The sequence below is a fragment of the Mirounga leonina genome, unplaced genomic scaffold (assembly GCF_011800145.1).
Source record: "Mirounga leonina isolate KUSES-001 unplaced genomic scaffold, KU_Mleo_1.0 Mir_165, whole genome shotgun sequence".
Classification (NCBI taxonomy): domain Eukaryota; kingdom Metazoa; phylum Chordata; class Mammalia; order Carnivora; family Phocidae; genus Mirounga; species Mirounga leonina.
In genome coordinates, this window is record NW_023270415.1 from 60734106 (window position 1) to 60751247 (window position 17142).

General features: G+C 39.4%; 1 protein-coding gene across 1 annotated transcript in view; it reads left to right on the forward strand.

Annotated features, from left to right (window-relative positions):
• The window catches only part of SLC30A8 (solute carrier family 30 member 8), a 34993-nt gene that overhangs the window by 13125 nt on the left and 4726 nt on the right, over positions 1-17142 (forward strand). The window contains exons 3-6 of the mRNA XM_035011796.1: positions 6926-7072; positions 9603-9756; positions 13428-13578; positions 15144-15249. Of these exons, the coding sequence (XP_034867687.1) occupies positions 6926-7072; positions 9603-9756; positions 13428-13578; positions 15144-15249 (558 nt within the window). The remainder of the gene's footprint in view (positions 1-6925; positions 7073-9602; positions 9757-13427; positions 13579-15143; positions 15250-17142) is intronic.

Below are 17142 nucleotides of genomic sequence, written 5' to 3' on the forward strand. Positions count from 1 at the left end.
TATTTGAGTACTTTTAAGTGGGCAGGCAGTCTGAATTCAGGGGTTCATGTTCCTAAGCTGTGCCTCTCAAATTCACTGTGGTGGAACATTCTTTCAATGCACTGCTCAATCTGGGTCACTCATATTTTCACTAGGAATTTTTATCTTTATTGATAATTGAAATTGATAGTTTCTGTTTGGAGCTATTTTCCTAAGTTTTTGAATTAGAGTTATGCATATTAAAATGAAAAGTTTAGTCTTAATGATACCTCTTTTTTAATTAAAAAAATGGAAATGATTTATATAACTCTGTAATTATATCTTCCTTTTTTAAAACAGATCCCTGGCAAATTGTCTAGCTTTGGAGACATTCTTGGAAACAATTTTAAAAATATATTTATTAGCTTCTTCCTCATTTTTTGATGTACTCAAAATTTCTACTTCTCTAGTAAATTTTGGTCATTTATGTTTTTCCAAAGTCAGCCATCTCATTGAAATTTTCCAATTTATTTTCATACATTGGAACATGACAATTTCATATTAATATTCTCTTCTTTAGTCTAGCTTCTTTCTCATTTTAATATTGCTTATATATTTTCTTTTCCTTCATTTAACTTGGTAGGTGTCTAGTTTATTTACATTATTTATATGTGTGTATATATATACATATTGAATATATTATTATCTAAATTTTTCCTCTGTTTTTAATTCACAGTTTTGGCTTTAAAAATATTTGTTGTTTCCTCCATCTTTCTTCAGGGTTGTAATCTTATTGCATATTTTAATATCTTGAGTTATATCCTTCTCTGATTTTTTTTTTTTTTTGACAGAGAGAGACATAGCAAGAGCAGGAACACAAGCAGGGGGAGTGGGAGAGGGAGAAGCAGGCTTCCTGCCGAGCAGGGAGCCCGATGTGGGACTCGATCCCAGGACCCCGGGATCATGACCTGAGCTGAAGGCAGACGCTTAATGACTGAGCCACCCAGGCGCCCTTCTCTGATTATTTTTATCCTTTCTTTTTATTAATGAGAAAATTATGTTTAACTATGAACTTAGTCTAAAAGTTTTGATATGCAATGTATCTTATTTATTATTTCTACCCCCCAAAATAAAAAAAAGAACACTAGGAACTACCTGGCATACAGTCTCATAAGCTACTATTACTCCATTACCACAATTACCTGTTACACTCTTACCAATATTTTGGCTTCATTTTTTGTTACCCAAAAGGTGGGCTAAATTAATAATAATCCAAGACTGGAGGAAGGCAGTCTGAATCCAGGGGCTCATGTTCAGGAAAACAGAACCTGCTATGTTTTTGTCTTTGTTTTGTTTTGTTTTGTTTTGGCTTGGTTTGGTTTTGCACTATCAGAGCTAACAATCGGAATTAATTGGTTTCTTAAACCTCTGGAGTCTTATAGCCTATTTATCCACTCAGACTTTTATACCTTTTGAAAACTGGAAAAGAACTTAGACTCATCCAGTCCAAGAAAAATCCAGGGTTGACAAATAATTTTCCAGTCAAAGATTATAAAAATAACTGATACCATACCAGGGTAAGTCTTTTGAAGGAACCGAATTAATAGCTTGATGAAGTTGCAAGGAATTTACTTTGAGTAGTTCCAATTTGAAAATTCACTTGGAAAATCCACTGACATTTATGCCAGATGTATATGTCTTCTTATTAGTTAAATTCATAAGATCATGGACAGTATTCTATTGCTCATGTAAGAGATGGATAAAATGGAAAATTTTAAGAACAGAACCTATTCAAAATGTGGCTTAAAAAGGTGATATGTTCTGGAAATTCATAGCTCTCCAGATAAAGCATTGGCACCACTGCATGCAAACACGGCTCAGCAAGATGTATAAACTGGCTTGTTTTCTCTACTCCTTTCTTCCTCTGCTTTCCCCAGAATCCATGTAGATGCTGAGAACAGAGGGCATCTTCTCCCCAGCTGATGTCTAATCATGAGATGGTCTCCCATTCATAAAACTCACTTTTCTCCTTGTACCTTTCCTATGCCCTGTCATGTTGCTTCAAGATAACTTTTATTTTTAGGGGAGGGGGGATGAAAAACTATTCACTTGGAGCGAGCCAATCAATCTCCCTCTTCCCTCTCATTCTTAATAATTAATTAGTCTATAAGTTCTAATCTGGCTTCAGTTTAGAGCCAGAAGAAAGTGATGTTGTCAGGACAGGAATTAAATGGATACTGACAGACTCATTTGGAAGTTGAGCTGCATTGATTTTGAACTGATTTCCCTAAAACATTGCTCTTATCATGTTAAATCTGTCTTCAGAATTCTTCAATGGTTCCTCTTTGCCTAGTTCAGTGCTTCACAACGTTTCCCCCATCACGGCAAGCACAAGACACTTTACTGAGTACTGGGGTAGACCCATGAGCATGCTGTAGCAGGGAGAGGGTGGTTCAGGGGCTCCCTCTGTGCTTGGGCTCACTGGGCTACCCCAAGTGAAAAGAGATCAATGTATTCGAACTTTCTGGCATTCTGGAAAATTTGACTTTCAAATCATTCCATCATCTGGCTGCCAAACCGACTATCAGTCTCTTTCTTTTACTATATCACAACATGACTCTTCTGTTTCAGCTGTTAATCCATCCTGTGCAAAATAGCATTGTATCTTAAAGTCTCTGTAGCTTTTGCTTATGTCTTTTTATTTGAATGGAAAGTGCCTCTCCTCATTCCCTGCACTCATCAAAACCCTGATCATCATTCAAGACCCCAACCAGACCTCACCTAAAGCCATTCTTGACCAGGTCAGAGAAAGCGATTCTTATTCTCAGGTCACTTTTGGGAATCCGGGAGGTCCTCATACAGGGTATGGGATTTGAGACAGGCCTTAAAGTTTGTGTAGGAATCGAAAGATGGCTAAGAGGGAGATGAAAAAGGCCTTCCAGAGGGAGGGCCCTGATGAGCAGCGCCTGATAACTACTGTGGTCCAGGAGGTACCAAATATCAGCCTTGCTTGGAAAGATTTTAAGTGGGTGGGTCGGCAATAGGACAGGAAATCTGTATTCTTAGAAAGAAATTCAAGTGATTCTTGATGTGTAGCTACATTTGGGGGCCACTGTTTGTAGTGGTCAAGGATTGCCTGTTCCAGAAGCTTCCTCCTACTCTGTGCTGGCTGCAGTTCTGGTCCTCCTGGACCAAGAAACTCACGCTCAGAGGCAAGGCTGGGCATGAGACGCCAAGCAAGATTATTCAGTTTCTGGGTCTTTTTCATAGAGAGGCTGGGCAGGGCGGGGAGGGGGGAAGCTTGCTATCCTCCACAAATACTCTGATGAAATGATATAAACCTGGAGCTTCCCAAGTCCAACCCTTCTTGCTAAGGGTGAGGTAGTCTGTCTTCAGTAAGACAATAAATAGCAATAGTTAGAGACAGAGCAGAGCCCCCCAAACGTTTTTTGAACCTTAGGATTAGGCTGCACTTGATCCAATCCCACCCTGGTTTGTTCTCAGTTGTTTGGGCCAATAAATTATCATTTTGTTGTTGTTGTTGAAGCCAGTTTGAGTTAGGCATTTATGACTTACAACTGAACCTCTGAAAGATCTACCAAAGTCAGTGATGTAAGATAAAACAGAACAAGTGCAGAATAGAACTAGAATGGTAGCTGGGGTTCAAGAAAGACCATGAGGCTTGACTGAAGAATCTAGATTAAATCTGGAGGCCTTGCAGAATAACTGACATTTAGAACAGGGGAGAACCAGGTCAAAGGGCTGTGTTTTGAAAGAGAATTGGCCACAGAGCAGATTGGTGGAAGGAATTAAAGAAGGCTATGAGCATTAGTGTGTCTACTGTCAAGGGGCCTTTGAACCTGTTGAATTGGGAGTCTTTCTGATGGCTTGTGAAAATTCCTAATTATGGAAAGGCCTTATCATGCATATGTAAACGTGTATCCCTATTTAAAAAGACAGACATATAGATACTGAGAGCTCAAAAAATCAGCTCAAGCATGGCCACTGCTGGAAGCAACTGAGAACGGTCAGAGAGAGACATCCTGAAGGAGGACTATTTAGAATGTGAAGCACAGATGGAGGACGCAGGAGGTTGCCAGACAGGAAAACAGGGCTGGGAGCGGGCTGGGGAAGATAGTAAGTACCTCAGAGTACAGAACTTCTCCTAGAGAAGTGTCCAAACACACCTATGCAAACTGTGGTGTGTTTTAAATACTTGTTAAGTAATAACTCCATGCATTGAGTTTTTGATAGTATAATTTTGTTTTTATAGTATGCTATTATGATACATTATTATTATTAATATACTATTATATAGGATTATATAGCATAATAATGCCATTTATAAGATAGTTAAAGGATTTTAAAAAATATGAATTAATAGCAGAGAGTGGTGTCATCCAGTAATGGGACACAGGCCAATGTTGTCAGAGAGATATTTGCTTTTTTCATTCCAGTCGGTATGTCTCTGTTCTCCACAGAGCATGTCATATGTACTTAACATCCACTCTCTGAACCTGAGGTGAGTATGACATACAGGCCCAATGGCTCCGCTGATGTCCTCTTACCCCACAAGCCCTCAGAAGAGTGCATTTCCAGAATTTAGTCCTTAGTGCCTCTCCTATCTTGTTATCAGTACACTGCTTTCTCCATCTTGTCAGTAATCCATAAATGAGTGCTCCTGCCTTCCTTCATGCCTTCCTCATATTTCCTTGGCTCTTACTGTTGTGCCTTAACCTCCAGCTTCTCCTCGCTCCAGGTCAGCCTCCACATTGCCAGCAAGGATCTCTCTCTTCAGTACAGATTTGAGTATGTCACAACCTCGCCTCAAAATCATAGTAGATTCCCCCATCCCATAGGATAACATTCAAATTCTTTAGCCTGACATAGTTTCCCACAAGTGGGTCCCCAACCCATGTCTCCACTCTTATTTCTGATTATTCCTCCAACACTCCACTCCTCTCGCTTTTCCACAATGGCACCATCTTCTTTCATTTCTGTTTTTGTTCCTGCTCTTGCCTCTTCCTGAAAAACCCTTCCCCTCTAGCTCAGTCTTACCCCTCCCTCTGTGAAAACTTCCTCAATGCTCCCAAGGAGAGTGGTTGTCTGATCCTCTAGCCCACTGCACATGTCTCCAGTACAGTGCATGTTGGACAATGAGATCACTGAAGACAGAGACTGTGATGTGTTTAACTCTGTTTATCTTTGTATACCCCATCCCTGTACCGCATACAGCAAGGGCTCAATAAATACGGGCTGGATGGCTGCGTTCATTGTCAATAATACCCCATGCTTTCAGAAGCAAATGCAAGTTCAGTCAGAAACTACCTCTTGCACACAGTTTTCTCCATAGGATTCAGCATGATTGCTGATTTTCTGGGCTATTCAGCATGATTTTCTGGGCTATTCTTATAAGTAGCAATGATGGTTGCAAACTGGTTCTCACTTCCCGGGCCTTCATATAAATATGCTTCTTCCAAAGCAAGTTCTTTTTCTCACTCAGTTGCCTCCTGATTCAGCTGAGCCTGTTGAAGAACTCCTATAGGACTCCATTTCCTTGACTTAGGCTACAATTTGAGCCCAGCACATGGAATTGTCACCATCGTTCTTTGCTGAGATGGTGGACGGCTGCTAATCTGCATGTAGCCATTCTTCATGTAAGAAATAATGCATTATTAACACAGCTTTATTATCAGACCCGAGTTTGGCAGATAGAGCAACATTAGAGGATAACTGGAAGAAAAGCTGATTTGTTAGCAAAATGTTGCTTTTTGGCTAATGAATCATTCTGATTTTTTGCACTGACAGCTCAGTAACAAGCTTGAGACTACTTTGTTTCAGACCATTAAACTTTGACAAACCAGATATTAACTACAGCTAGAGCCAGTGGTCTGTGGGGATTATTGCAATTATGAGCCATATATGTGATTTTTAAAAATCATTAGTTGAGACAAGGTGAGTCTGATGATGGAAGGGCTGGTGACTGATAGTCCCTGTTGCCTCATCGTACACAGGCAATAAACAGCTGCTGGGAGGACAATGGGTCAGCAATACCTCTTTTTTGGGGGGAAGAAGTAGTAAGAGCAATCCAGATTGATCTCCAACAAGGAGCCCTGTTTGGGAAGGAAGAGACAGAAGTTTCTTCTAACTTCTATTTTGGAGGCTGGAGGTCTTTTCTCGAAGGGGAACTAGAAGGAGGTAGAGAAGGCAAACCAAATAGAAAGAAAGGCAAGGCAGGATTGCCATGGTTTGGGTTCTCTTCCTATGCTTTTTTTTTTTTTTAATTTTTTAATTTTTAATTTTTTTATTATGTTGTTAGTCACCATACAGTACTTCATTGGTTTTTGATGTAGTGTTCTATGATTCATTGTCTTCCTATGCTTTATTAGGTTGTAACTACAGTCAAGGACCCCAGCCCTTTCCTTTACTGCTCCCCACTATTCATAATAGGGGTCTTGAACTCAGGCGGATAATACAAATTAGTAGAGCAGAAGGAAGTGGTGAAGATGATAGTAAAATCGCAAGTCAAATGCAGACACAGCTGTGTGCCAGACCACAACCCCTGGGTTACAGACAGAAGCCCAGGTCCTCAGCCTTAAGAGCAAGATTCTTCAAATCCAGCCCACACTCTCCAGCCTCATCTTTTCATATTCTTTTTGAACTCTTATGTCCCCATCTAACTGGGACGTTCTCTAGACGTGTCCCACACTTTCCAGTCTCTGCCCCTTTGCTCTTTGAGGAATGGCCGCTCCCCTGAAATCCATTTCTATGTGCTCACATCCTACACACTCTCTGGGTGTCAGTTTCTTGTCAAATTGGGAAGAAGAGGTAGACTGAATCCATGTCAAGACCTTTTCTCATAAAGTTTTATGAGTCTGTGCCATCTTTCACCAACTGTGGTTAGTACGCGTGTGAAACTAGTTGCATTCTGGGGCCCTAATCCCACGTAATGTTCTGCATCCCCTAGGTGGGCATGTTGCTGGGAGTCTTGCTGTCATCACAGACGCTGCCCATCTCTTAATAGACCTGACCAGTTTCCTGCTCAGTCTCTTCTCCTTGTGGTTGTCATCGAAGCCCCCTTCGAAGCAGCTGACATTTGGATGGCACCGGGCAGGTACAGTTCACCCACTGAGCATTAATGGCAAAGTAGCTGTGCAGTCAGACCAAGGATAAAAACAGAAGAAACAAAGCAAAGCCTTGTTCGAAAATCCCTTAGAGGCACATCAGTGCACAGAATATAAAGGATGTGTGCATGGGAACACGTGCTCTCAATGTTGATTTGGCAAAAAGCCAGATTAATTGCACTACCTCTACTGCAATAGGACAACAAGAACACCTGTATCGCTTTAGCAACTGCCCCAGACCAAGGGTCTCAGTGCACAGGAATAGCCACGAGACCATTCATTAAGCTACTCTGCATCTGGGAGGGAGGATGGGATAAAGCTTCTACCATTTTGCAAACTAAGGTACAGAGAGCCCAGGACAGCTGGAGAGATTGAAGAACTTCTCACAGGTAAGTCGAGAATGGAATAGGAAGGAGAATTTAGGGCAGAGCAAGGGTGGACAACACGCTGACATGGTCAGCCTTCATTGAAAGCTGCCTCTAGATACAGACCACAACTTATACACTGACAATGTGGGCTGTGGTTTTTCAAGCTGAACTGGTAGGAAGTTCTAATTTCACACCAAACAATTTATCATCACAAGTGTTTTGAATTGCCTATCCTTTAACATGTAGAGAGAAGGAGAGGGAGAGTGAGAGATGAGGCAATAAACATATTCAATAAAAAGAATTTGTGACAATGTGATCTGAAGATGCTTTTCAGTCCCTGAACAGTGCTATGCTTGGAAAACACGTATCTTTGGCTGCGCACCTGTCATTTTTCTGTATATATTTTTACATGTACTTTCCCCATTCTGATACTATATATCAAAGCTGTTTTGTAAACACAGAGAGAACTTAGAGTACTGCTTGTATTTCCTCATCCCGGTGATGGAAGCCCATGAGCACTGATGCTCTAGAAGACCAGTGCTGTTCACTAGAACTCTCTGCTTCAAGAGAAATGTTCCATAATATAGAGTATAATGTGGCCATAGAGCACTTTATTTTCTTTTTAATTTTATTAGTTTTTTAAAGTAGGCTCCACGCCCAGCATGGAGCCCAACGTGGGGCTTAAACTCACGACCCTGAGATCAGGACCTGAGCTGAGATTAAGAGTCGGACGCTCAACCGACTGAACCATGCAGGCGCCCTAATAGAGCACTTTAAATGTGGCTACTGCTACTGAAGAACCGGATTTTTAATTTTACTTAATTTAAATGGAAACAGTCACATGTGATGATGGTTACCATATGAGGCAGCCCTGTTAGAGACGTATAGGTGAAAATGAACTAGCTTGTCACACATGTAATTTCATGGATGGCTTTGTTTAGGAAGAAGCTAAGTTATAAAAAATAAATTTATTAAAAAAATATAAGTGGCTAATGAGAAAGGTGGCATGCAGATGTGGTTACAATCATGAAGGCTGTGTGTAAATGACCAAAGTCTGGGAAACAATAGCCCCACACTAGGAAAACAGTATGTTACACTGTTCTGCTTTAAAAGAGGGAAGGCCAGGGCGCCTGGGTGGCTCAGTTGGTTAAGCGACTGCCTTCGGCTCAGGTCATGATCCTGGAGTCCCGGGATCGAGTCCCACATCGGACTCCCTGCTCGGCAGGGGGTCTGCTTCTCCCTTTGCCCTCTTCCCTCTCGTGCTCTCTGTCTCTCATTTTCTCCCTCTCAAATAAATAAATAAAATCTTTAAAAATAATAATAATAATAATAATAAATAAAATAAAATAAAAGAGGGAAGGCCAAAAGTACCAAATGTGCCTGGCCACTGAGTCCCAGATTTCTAGACCCTCCTAGGCTTTTAGTACCTACCTACAAGGTTAAGTTAAAGATCAGGGTGAGATGTTAAGGAACTCTTAAGTGAGCAAAGGTGCTTTACTCGGCCTGCAGACTGAACACTATCTTATTTTTAAATATTAATGTAAATGTCTCCACTCATACTTATTTTCCATATAGTTGCTCTTAAAATGCCGTCAGAGTGTTGATATACCTCTGAGCTTGCCTCTGTGTTTATAATACACTGGGCTGGCAAGTGAAACTCATTTTCATCAAGTACCCTCTGAAGCCTTCCCTTGTGACTATTTTATTCCACACAAGGTACCAGTACTGACAAATTGTAAATGTTTTGTGACGAAATTAAGAATTTCTAAACACATTTTACTCTCTGTGTCTCATTATTTCATCTCCTAATAAGTTTCAATCATTTTAGCACCTGTTTAAATTAAAATCCCCAAGGAAAACAGCAATGGCAGAGAGCGATTAATATGCTTTAAAAATTTGCTAGAAATTACTTAGTAATATGGAGCATAATGAACTCAGACGCTGGTGTTTTATGAACGCAACATTGAAGTGTCTCATCTTAGTGCTAAAACCCATCCACACTTCTGCTTTGTGAATCACTGAGTGAACTAGTTTAAAGCCTCTTTGAGGGGAGGGGGGTACGTCAAGGAACAGGAATGTCTTATGACTCTTGGGAGGTTAAGGCGATTGACAAAGTCTTTGTGTATGGGTGTCTGTGTGCTTGAATCCCTAGAGATCCTTGGTGCCCTGCTGTCCATCTTGTGCGTCTGGGTGCTGACTGGGGTGTTGGTGTACCTGGCATGTGAACGCCTGCTCTACCCTGATTACCAGATCCAGGCGACTGTGATGATCATTGTTTCAGGCTGTGCTGTGGCAGCTAACATTATGTAAGTCACCCCACACACTGCCCATAAAGCTTGTCTTGAACCCTGTGTGGACGCAGGTGGTGGGGTTTCTGTTGATGCTGTTTGTTTTTGTTTAATTTCTCTACTAGTGAAGATGGTAAAGTGAATAAATTGCCAATGAGATAGTGAAGAGCCAGGATCCGAATCTAGATCCACTAGGCCCAGAATCGAGCTCCTAGCCAGTCTGCTCTCTCATGCATATTGATGGTTCCATATGGGATATGACTTATTCCTACTTAGTTTTTGTTACATGAACACATTATGGGTTCCCAGAGGGCTGGGCTGGAAAGGATCTTAAATTTTATTTACTTCAGTTCCCTTCCTACTTTTGAATTCTCTTTTGCAACATCCCTATAAAATAGTCATTAGTGTCATATATTTTAACAGAACTAATAACAGGGAATTTATTTCTCTCCAAAGCAGCCTATTTTATCTTTGCATCATTGTGACTGCACGAAAATTCCTTCTTAAGCTGCATTAGCTAAACTCTCTCCTAAACTCTCTCTTTAGTTTCCACCTGTTGGTCCATTCTCTTATCCAGGCAGTCTTAATTCATTCTTATGAGACATGTGATGTCTTACTGGACACGTGATCATTGCCACATTGCTCTTCTCTTACCCAAATGAGCTGATTGTTTATGACAGGGGGTTCTGAGACCAGGCCTTTGATCTTTTTTGGTTGTTTGGCTCCTTCCCATTTGATAGCTTGATTCTGGGCAACCCTACTTAAAACTGTATTATCTATCTACCTACCTACCTACCTATTAGTCATCTATGGTAGACAGAATAATGGTCCCTCAAAGATTTCCACATTCTAATCCTTGGAACTTCTAAGTATGTTAACTTACATAGCAAAAGGAACTTTGCAAATGTGATTAAGTTAAGGATGGGATTTTGAGATGGGGAGATTATCCTGGGTTATCCAGACAGGCCCAATGTGACCAGAAAGGTTCTTGTAAATAAGAGGGACACTTGAGGTCAGAGTGAAGGGAAGATGTTGTATTGCTGGCTTTGAAGATAGAGAAAGGATCCTGGAGCCAAGGAATGTATGTGACCTCCTGAAGCTGGAAAAGGTAAGACAATGAATTCTCTCCTAGAGTCTCCATAAGGAATGCAGTCCTGCACACCCATTTTAGACTTCTGACCTCCAGAACTATAAGATAATAAATTTATGTTGTTCTAACCACAAAAGCTTTGTGGTAACTTGTTATAGCAGAAAAAAAAAAAAAGACTCATACATACTATGTATTATCTATCTTGCAATGCAACATGACACATGCTATGAGGTGAGCTTATACATGAAAGTGAAGAAGACAGTGATAGAAGAATCGAATTTTAAAGAGTGTCTTTTAAGAGAGGGCACAGTGGAATCCCTGGTATTAGAGGAAATTCTGAATGTGTACATTTTGAAAAAGCTCCTCAGGTCACTCTAATCTCCTTACCTTATGCCTGCCTCAGTTCCTTACCTCTTAGTGTGTAAATCATTGCTTGAAATCTCTGAGCTAAACAATTAGAAGAGTGGTATTTTGACTGCTATTATTGAGTAGATTCCTATTTCCATCCAGCTAACTTGAAAATGTGTTTCATATTGGAACCAGGAGAAAAAGTGTGTGGAGATCAATGCAAATCTATCACCACAAGGAGACAAATAAGGCAGAGCACATGTGCTGCTGACTGGGGGTCAATAACATTGTCTTTGCATAAGGAGAACAATATGTCCAGCAGGGAAAATGAAAATATTAATAATTTCATGAGAGTCATATGTCACATAGGTTGTGTCGATGCTACATGAGTATGAAGGATACACCTAGCTAACTACCACATACATCTAGAAACTTGATGATCAAGTTTGACTTTCTAAATAGATACCATCCAAATTTTCCTTTTACTGCAACTGCTTTTGAACTTTGACCTTAACGCTGCAGGTGTTTCTCATACTTACAAAGGCAAGGGAATTGAAAAGTGGTGACTTCCCTGTGCAAATAGGTAGTCATTTATGGATAAAGATACTGAGTGACTATAATGTTTTCTCCCAGAACCAGGATTATAGGTTTCAAGTGTTGCTAAATGCTGTGTTGTCTGAATACAGAAATATCAGAACTATAGTTTGGGAATAAATCTATTCCGTGGAGACCCAAAATCAGGACAGAAGGTTCTAATAGAAGTTGCAAAGGGATCCTAGGACAAAGATTATTAATAGAGCCTTAAGGCTGTCGCATGCTGTTTTCTCTGCCTGAAACATTCTCTCCCCTCCAGCCTGTAATTTAACTCTACCATAACCTTTTGAATCCAACTCAATTTCTTTGTCTAACGAAATCAGACTTCCCTGTTGTGTTACCCAGAGTACCCAGTTCTTAGTACACCTACTAAGATTAGAATTTTTATTTATCTGGGTCTTTTTAAAATCTCTGCCATCTCCATCATTCTTAAAGCTACTTGGGGGAGGGACCGTGTCTCTTTCACTCACCTTTAATACCCCAAGCATTTAACAGTGCCTGGCACACAAGAGCCTCTACATAAGTTGTTTTTTTTTTTAATAAAATGAGTAAAAGAATGAATGACAATATGATAAGCACACATGAATAGACCTAGAAAGAGAGTATGTTTAACTGTGAGCTATATCAGGCTGTCTGAAGATTCTTAAGTGGTAACTATCAATCAAGGGTGAATTTCTGCCCAAGCAGCAACCATCTAAAAGCTGTACATTATGTAATGATCAAATCTTGCTGGATGGCAGTCATTCCACTTTGTGGTGATGACCTTAGATTTAACAGATACTTTACCAACAAATAGACTGGGATATGTGGTACTAAACAATCATTTTTTTAAAACCTTTGTTCCAAAATAAAATCAGTTACATAATTTATAGTGCCTAATACTTATCTCTTTGACTTGGATAGGAGATGTTAAATTTTGCTGTATGTTATATATAGAGAATGAGGCCGCAGCTCATACTCTTAGGACCATATAAAATATACATATGTTTATATATGTACATTTCTATATACATTTGCATGTTAAATTACATACATATTTACACACATATATTTAAAATATATTAATATATTTTAGTTTCTTGTTAATAGCTACATATATACAAACACATGACTATCATCATTGGCCACTAAAAAATTATTCAGATTTTTAAGTTCTCACAGAAATGCACAAAATTGAGTAAAATAAAATATTTTTAAAAATCTGACCTTGGTGATATTTTCTTATTTTGTTTTACCCCTTATGCCGCTTTTTGCATTTGAAACCAGTATGTTTAATTTAGCTCCCACCAAAGCTCAGCTTTAAGCCTAGCTTAGCACCCAACATTCAGTAGACCCTCAATAAATGGTATTTCCTCTCCTCATTGTCAAATTGTTTCATCTAGGGAGGGATGATTGCCAGTTTTCATGTGAACCAGAGTAGCACTGGGTAGATGGAAGAGAAAACCGAGGTGAACTTTTGTTGTCTGTCCTTGTGTACAAATTTAAAATTCTATGGTACATGTGTTTTCAAAATTAGTCCAAAATAGGACATTTTACAGCCTTAATATTTCAACTCTCTGCGACCCTGCATAATACATGTTCTTGCCAACTCTCCATTATGCTGCATAGGTTTTCAAGGGCTAATCTCATGTGCCAAGAACACCCTTCTCTCTTTCAGGCTAAGTGTGATTCTGCACCAAGGACACTCCAACCACAATCACAAAGACATGCAAGCTAATGCCAGTGTCAGAGCGGCTTTTGTGCATGCCCTTGGAGATCTATTGCAGAGCATCAGTGTGTTAACCAGCGCACTTATTATCTACTTTAAGGTGAGAATGTTTGAGTTTACTCATTGTCATAGTACGTTTATAGATTAGGTAGTACAGAAGCTGACCTGTCAATATTAACTTAAATGAGGGTGGACAGCCTATTTGTCTATACCAACTGCTTTGCAGGGTTTACACAAGCAAACAAATGTTCAAAGCCTGAAATCTTAGACTTTCCAAATTCCTAAGTGCTCTGTCTTCAACTGTAGGGCTATCAGTCTTTCCAGAAAGTAGTTCCTTTTGTCATGGAGTTAAGGTGAACACCATGGATACCTTAAGTTTCTTGGGTTGTATGCAACAGAAAAGATGTCTAGCTTACTTAAGCAAAAATATATTTATTGGCTGAAATTTACTAGATGTACTCTTGGACAGAAATCAAGGTAGAAATAAGGGCAACATTGGGTATCTTAGATTTTAGAAACTTATCCACATTCTGTCCCAGGTACCAATGCAGAAATGAATGTGATTCAACAATTTTTTTTTCCCCATTTCTTGTCATTCTGCTGGGGAGTCATATTTCTGGGAAAGAGAGTCCAACAGACTAAGGTTGGGTCTTTTACCTGCTGCTTGGCTGGGGAGGGAGAGCACCTGATTGACTGCCCCACCAATAGCACCCACAATGGGGGAAAGATAATTCTCTCAAAATCAGGGTATTAATAAGAAGTTGGATGGATCCTAGATGAACCTCTGACCCTAAACAAACATTTACTACAGATCTGTTAGACCAAGAACTAACAGAAGTGGGTTGGGATATAGGTGGGGGGTAATGGAGAAGAGCATTTAGCTCTCTCATTTGCATCTTGATCATCCAGTTAGCAGGAATTCCTTATCATTTTTACTAAAAAATGAAAACACATAAATAAAAATTATAAAGATGTATCTGAATTCAATTGAACAAATATTCATTGAAAGCTTTAAGTTTAAGGCAAAATTGTTCAAACTTGTACTGGTTAGTGGAGTTTGAGAGTTTCTCAGAGGTAATGAGGCATGGACTCTTCTGTGGAACAGAACTTCATCAAGGGCAGAAGATCAGGTACCTCAGCCTGAGGCTAAGGGCGCCGGTGGTGAGACAGTGCAAGAATGAGGCCTCAGCTCATACTCTTAGGACTTAATCAAAGATGCCTGCCTCGAATATGTGTCATCCTGAAAAGGGAAAGAAAGGAACTAACCCCAGTCTGCCAAGACCAAGCTCCAGCTGGACCTTGGTCATATGCAACCTCTGGGCAGGTAATACCCTTTCTTCTCATCATGAGGAAGGCTGAAAAGCCATTGAATATTGTATAAACTTGTGCATATTTTCATCACATACTCTGCGCTTCTATTAATTTGAGAAAAGTCAAATCAGGCCTTTGGAGAGAACACTCAAGGATATTTTTCCCTGTACATAGTTTGAAGCTTAAAAGAAGGATTGAGTCTTCAGGAAGTCTTGGCTCTGAGTTGGATGTCAAGTGTCAGGGAGGTGAAAGGGTGACTGTGAAAAAGAAGCGGGGACGTTTATTTATTTTATTAATCAGACTTTTTGCATGGAGGGCCCGAATTCAGTTAACTGAAGTCCCTTTATTTTCTAGCCAGACTATAAAATGGCTGACCCAATCTGCACATTTGTCTTTTCCATCCTGGTTCTGGCCAGCACCATCACTGTCTTAAAGGACTTTTCCATCTTACTCATGGAAGGTAGGAGTGACTTTATTATTATTTCCAGGATCAATGTTTTCTCTTCCCTATAATCACAGAAGGGAATGGCATCAAGGCATGTTCACCGTTAATTTGCATTCTAAGGAAAATATAAATTTGTAAGGAATTTTTGTGAAAACAAAATGATTTTTATTTGTATGGGAACAAATAAAAAAAAAAAAAACTGGCTTCTCTTTTCCTCCAGCAACCATTAAATAATAATATGGCACAGTATAAAAACAATATGTACAAATACTAAGGATAGATATTGAGGGAGATATTGCAAAAACATAAATTCCTCCCTAAATATATGGAAAATACCTAAGAAAAATTGAATGATCTCTCTCTCAGACAGCATTATAACTCCTATGAAGGGCTTGCCTAAAACCCCTGTTAGACCAGGCCAGCAGTCCTCCAACTTCAGTGCATCAGAATCACTTGGGATCTGCTGGGTCCACCCCCATATTCCTGAACCAGTCTGGAGTGAGGCCCAAGAATTTGAATTTCTAACAAGATGCTGATGCTGCTGGTTCAGGGACCACACTTTGAGAACAACTGGAATAGTCTTTTCATAGCATTTAAAGGGTTACTACATGAGGGCACTGAGAGTGGCACCTAGAAAATTCAATCAGAATTAGAGGGTTGCATCACATCAAGCATTCAGATGATCAAAACTATCCAGACCTTGGCTTAACCTTTTCTTTTTTGTCCAGCACATTTTGACATAAGGCCAATACAGTCTCAGAGCGCAGGTGCCTAGACAAAAGCCCACACTTCCTTAGGATTCACCGCTGAGTACACGTTTAAGGGTTTTGTCCCGTTGGGCACTATAACTGTTAGAGTACTTGTACTTAATGAAGTTTTCTAAAAATATGGAAAGGTATAAAATTATAAAAAGTCTCCCCACTTTTCCACCTTTGAAATCTCAATCCCATTCTTCAAGGGTAACACCTACTAATAAGTTGAAATGTATCTGTCCAAAAATATTTATGCATTTACATATATATGTACCTGAAATATATATGTATCTATAGAGTATATATATCTTTTTTTTGTACAAACAGAATTATGCATTGATACATATTTTGTTCTGCACTTTATTTTCTTCACTTGGAGGTTTGTCCGTATTAGCACATACAGAGATACACCCTATTCCTTTCCATGGTACAAAGTATTCCACTGCATGCATGTACTTGCTTATTGATAGATATTAGAAATAACAGTGTAATTACCATTCTGCACATATATATTTTTAATGCTTGTATATCTGTAGTGTAACTCCTAGAAGTGGTATTGCTGTTTCAAAAGTTATATGCATTTTAAAATTTGGTAGATATTGCCATTTCTACCAAAGATACCATATCAATTTCTTTCCCACAAACAGCATGCGAGAATGCCCATTTCCTCACATCCTCGCCATCATTGAGTATTATCAAGATGTTGATTCTTTTCTAATCTGATAGGTGAAATATTATAGGTTTTTGATTCCATATGCAATTCCTTCATTATGAGAGATATTGAGTGATTTTTCATATATTTATTAACCTGAGTAATTATTTTTTAAACACTAATTTGGGTATTTTCCTGGATGCATTGATATGTCTGCAGGCTCTCTCTCAGGAAAAAAATTTCTAATATATGATGGAGCACTGAAGACCACTGGGAACATTTCCTCTTGCTTGTCAACATTATTCTAGAGAGTAAAATAAGTAACAGTGGATTTGTGTTCTCCATAAAAGTAAAGAGATAAGTGAGGCAAGAGGGAAGGGGGTAGTGGGCTTGTGATTTCATCTCAAGGGTCCTAGATGAGGACAATAGGTCTTCAGAGGGTCACATGAAACTCCTCAGAGATGACACATTAGGCATAATAATCAATTTTGGGTTGCAAGACTT